Source organism: Peromyscus leucopus, chromosome 1, assembly GCF_004664715.2.
Source record: "Peromyscus leucopus breed LL Stock chromosome 1, UCI_PerLeu_2.1, whole genome shotgun sequence".
Classification (NCBI taxonomy): domain Eukaryota; kingdom Metazoa; phylum Chordata; class Mammalia; order Rodentia; family Cricetidae; genus Peromyscus; species Peromyscus leucopus.
The window spans coordinates 100054524-100059631 of record NC_051063.1 but is presented as its reverse complement, the minus strand read 5'-3'; the positions used below and the strand labels follow the sequence as shown (position 1 = coordinate 100059631).

Genomic DNA, 5108 nt, shown 5'->3' with positions numbered 1-5108 from the left:
AAGAAATCAGAGAATCAACAGCCTTTACAATAGCCTCAAATAATATAAAATATCTTGGTGTAACTCTAACCAATCAAGCGAAACACCTGTATGACAAGAACTTCAAGTCTTTGAAGAAAGAAATTGATAAAGATATCAGAAGATGGAAAAATATCCTGTGCTCATGGATTGGTAGGATTAACAGTAAAAATGGTCATCTTATCAAAAGCAATCTACAGATTCAATGCAATCCCAATTAAAATCCAAATACAATTCTTTACAGACCTTGAAAGAACAATACTCAACTTCATATGGAAAAACAAAAAATTCAGAATAGCTGAAACAATCCTGTACAATAAATGAACTTCTGGAGGTATCACCATCCCTGATCTTAAGCTCTACTACAGATCTATAGTATTACATAAAAACAGACACATGGATCAATGGAATCGAATTGAAGACCCAGATGTAAGCCCACACAACTATGGACACCTGATTTTTGACAAAGAAGCCAAAATTATACAATAGAAAAATGAAAGCATCTTCAACAAATGGTGCTGGTCTAACTGTATGTCAGCATGTAAAAGAATGCAAATAGATCCATATTTTTCACCCTGCACAAAACTCGAATCTTCAACACATTGGCACAGGAGACAACTTCCTGAACAAAACACCAATAGCATAGGCATTAAGATAGACAATTAATAAATGGGACTTCATGAAATTGAAAAGTTTCTGTAAGGCAAAGGGGATCATCATTAGGACAAAATGGCAGCCTACATAATGGGAAAAGATCTTTACCAACTGTACATCCGACAGAAGGCTGATTTCCATGCCGGGCGATGGTGGCGCACGCCTTTAATCCCAGCACTCTGGAGGCAGAGCCAGGCGGATCTCTGTGAGTTCGAGGCCAGCCTGGGCTACCAAGTAAGCTCCAGGAAAGGCGCAAAGCTATGCAGAGAAACCCCGTCTCGAAAAACCAAAAAAAAAAAAAAAAAAAAAGAAGGCTGATTTCTGAAATATATATAAAAAAAAAAAACTCAAAAAACTAGATATCAGCAAATCAAATAATCCAGTTAAAAAATGAAGTGGAGATATAAACAGAGAATTCTCAACAAAAGAATCTCAAATAGCTGAGAAACACTTAAGGAGATGTTCCACATCCATAGCCATCAAGGAAATGCAAATCAAAACGACTCTGAGATTCCATCTTACACCTGTCAGAATGGCTAAGATAAAAAACACAAGTGACAGCTCATGTTGGAGAGGGTGTGGATCAAGGGGAATACTCCTCCATTGTTGGTAGGAGTGCAAACTTGTATAGCCACTTTGGAAGTCAGTGTGGTGGTTTATCAGAAAACTGGGAATCAACCTACCACAATACCCAGCTATAACTGCTCTTGGGCATATACCCAAAGGATGATCAATCATACCACAAGGACACTTACTCAACTATGTTCATAGCAGCTTTATATGTAATAGACAGAACATGGAAATAATCTAGATGTCCTTACGCCAATAAATGGATTTATTTAAAAAATTTTTTATAATTATTTAAAAATTTTATGTAAAAAAAGAAAATGTGGTACATATACACAATGGAGTATTACTCAGCTGTTCAAAACAAGGACACCAGGAAATTTGAAGGCAAATGGGTGGAACTAGGAAAAATCATCCTCAGTGAGGTAACCCAGACTGAGAAAGACAAACATGGTATGTATTCACTCATAAGTGGATATTAGCTGTAAAATAAAGGATAACTATGCTACAATCCACAGACCCAGTGAGACTAGGTAGCAAGGAGAATTCATGGACAATTCAAGGAGAACACCCAGGTCACTCTGGAAAGGGGAAATGGAAGAGATTGCATGAGTGGACAGGGCAGGAAGGGATAGGAATATGAGTGATCAGGTTGGGGAGGGAATGGAGGGGGAAAGTGCTGAGGGGGACTGCTGGGGGACATTTCAGGGTTGGTAGGAAACCTGGCACAGGGGAATATCCCAGGAGTCTATGGGGAGGGCACCCGCTTAGACTCCCAGCAATAGCGGATAAGCAGCCTAAACTGGCCAGTCTCCTATGACCAGATTGGTGCCTGGCCCAATTGTCATGATAGAGGCATCATTCAGCAATTGATGTAGGCATATGCAGAGAACCACAGCCAAACATTAGGTGGAATTTGGGAATTCTATGGAGGAGGAGGAGGAGGAGGAGGAGGAGGAGGAGGAGGAGGAGGAGGAAGGAGTTGTAGGAGTCAGGAGGGTCAAGAACACCATGGGAAGGCTCACAAAATCAACTAACCTGGGCTCTCATAGGAGCTCACAGAGACTGAACAGACAAGGGAGCCTGCATGTGGCTAGCCTAGGCACTCTGCATATATGTTACAGTTGTGTAGCTTGGTCCTCTTGTGGGACTCCTAACAGTGGGAACAGGGGCTTTGGGGAGCCTACTCCTCATACTGGTTAGTCTTGCCCAACCTTAATATATGGGAGGTGCTTAGTCTTACTGCAACTTGATATGCTATGTTTTATTGATACTCATAGGAGACCTGCCCTTTCCTGTATGGAGACAGAAGAGGAGGGATTGGGGGTGGGAGAGGGAGGAAAAGGGGAGAGGAAATGGGAGGGAAGCATGGGTGGGGGGAGGCTGTGGCTGGAATGTAAAGTAAATAGATGGATTTTAAAAAAGCCGAATTTTTAAGAAAATCAATTTTATTCTGCATTTTGAAGTTTATATCATGTTATTGGATACATCATCAGATAGTAAAATGATGATGATAATGAAATGGATGCTGTTTTCACAGGGTTTCTTTTCTAACTTAAAAATTACATTTATCTCTTCGAGGGAGGGGGCACAAGTGGAAGCCCTAAGACAATTTGCCTTAGTCGGTTCTGTTCTTCCACCATTTGGGTCCTGGTAATCGAACTCAGTTCTTCAGGCTTGGCAACAAGTGTCATCTCTACCCACTAAGCCATCCCCCTGGCCTCTTTCCCTTAACCCCTTCTCAGAATAAACTTGATTTCATGTATCCACATGTATGTATCCACATTAAAAACAGCATTTAAAATGCATATACATTGTTTACTTTTTAACAAGAAATGCTAAAAATTATTCACACACAAGTTTTTGTTCAAATACTTCATTTGGGATATGATGAATGTATATACTAATTGCTGTGTCTTGTGGCAATTGAATTTGTTTAATTTTCTGGGCAAATACAAAATTTTGTTCACATTCCAACAACATTTTGAAAGGATCCCCATATCCATGAAAAAGAAATACTCTCTGACTTCTTGTGTATTTATGAATGCCCATCTTAGAAGCTGTATTTGGTAAGCTGTTGTGGTTTTATTGGATTGTGCCTACTGTTTAGTAACTATTGCTGTGGAACATTCTATCAGTTGTTTTATGGAGGTAAATACATATCTTTTTAGGGAAATCTATATTCAAGCCACTCTTTCTCAGTAAAAAAGATGCTGCCTGAAAAAAAAAAAAAACCACAAGCAGCAAATGGTAGAAACAACTATTGTCCCCACCCCCCAATTGAATTTTATAAAGAGATGAACTCTCCAATTTAAAAGGGTAATTGGTAAAGATCTCTGCCAATATATTCAAAATTATCTGAGTGTTCTAGCCAGGAACACAGACAAATTATTGATATGTGTATCCTTCAAGTCCTTCCTTTGGATTCTTGAACAAAAAATAGCATCATTATGTTACTCTTTGTACTGAAGATTTTCAGCATTTAGAGACTTCAAGTAATATTGTGATTTTTGTTGTTGTTATTGTTGTTCTGAATTTCAGTTGATTCCTGATGTTAAATCAAACCTCCTATTGTGTCCATAGTATTTACCTTTTACCACTTATCATCATTGGAGAATATAAAGGGTAGTTGTACAGAAAGTAAAAAAGGAGTATTTTCTCACTCATAGTTACTGTTCAGTTCCAGGCCAATCACTCTGTATAAGCCATGCCTGAGTTCTTTGTTCTTGAGTGCATAAACCATGGGATTCAGAGCAGGGGGAATAACGTTGTGCAGCACATTCAGCAGAACCGGGATGAGGGGAATTTTCATTCCTGCACTATGAGTGATGGAAATGACAACAATGACAGTGTAGAAGAAAAAGATTAGGATGAGGTGAGAAGTACAGGTACTTAAGGCCTTGGATGCAGCTTCTGCAGAGTTCAGCTTCAGCACAGACCGAAGAATCAAAGCATATGAAATCATAATCAAACCCAGGTCACCTCCCATGATTGCCCAAGCCAGGACCAGCTGGTTGATGCTGTTGATTCTCCTGTCGTCACAGGACAGGCTAGTGACCCCCAAGTTAGAGCACAGGCAGTGATCGATTTGATTCTGGGAACAGTAATTTCTTTGAGCGGCCAACACAGGTACTGACATGGGAGCCACACAGTTTCTGATTACCATAAACAAAGTTGCTTTGATCACAAAAGATTCAGTAACTATTGAAGGGTATCTCAGTGGTCTGCAAATAGCTACATACCTATCTATAGCCATGCAGGCAAAGATACCTGACTCCATGGCAACAAAACAATGGATGGCGTACATCTGAGCAAAGCACTCTGGGAGGCTGATAGTCTTAGCATTGAACCATAAGATGGCTAAAATCTTAGGCATGATGGTGGTCGCCAAGCCCATGTCTACTATAGCAAGGATGCCCAGGAAATGGTACATAGGCTGGTGTAGTGACACTTCCTGGTAGATTATGGTAATGATAAGTATGTTGGCAATGAGAGCCAAGACATAGAGCAGAACCAGTGGCAGGGAGAGCCAGTGTTGCCAGCTGTGGATGCCTGGAAATCCCATCAAAATAAACTCTGACACTTGGAATCTAGAGCTGTTGGAATCGGTCAGATCCTGGAACATCTCTTGCTAAGAGGGAAACGTTAACGTTAGTTTAGATTAGCAATGTAATATCAAAAAGGAATTTAACACAGATCTTTATATTTGGGATGATCTGGCAACTTCATTATTCTCATCCTTCCACTTTTATTAGTCAGTCACTTGATTTAGTCAGATATGTGATGAAATAAATTCATCTCTGTAAGGTGGAACATTCTCTTTGTTAATTCAACAAGTCATCCTTCAAATTCCATAATAAAGACTGTAT

At 39.8% G+C, this 5108-nt stretch overlaps 1 protein-coding gene across 1 annotated transcript; it reads right to left on the bottom strand.

The window, feature by feature from the left end:
• Nucleotides 1-3898: 3898 nt before the first annotated feature.
• On the bottom strand, nucleotides 3899-4864 carry LOC114688702 (putative olfactory receptor 56B2). The gene has a single exon (XM_028863238.1). It carries the CDS (start codon nucleotides 4862-4864, stop codon nucleotides 3899-3901), a length of 966 nt encoding a protein of 321 aa, XP_028719071.1.
• Nucleotides 4865-5108: the final 244 nt, after the last annotated feature.

Excerpts from the sequence above, each read along its gene's own strand:
- LOC114688702 (XM_028863238.1), bottom strand. The coding sequence starts at position 4,864 with ATGTTCCAGGATCTGACCGATTCCAACAGCTCTAGATTCCAAGTGTCA.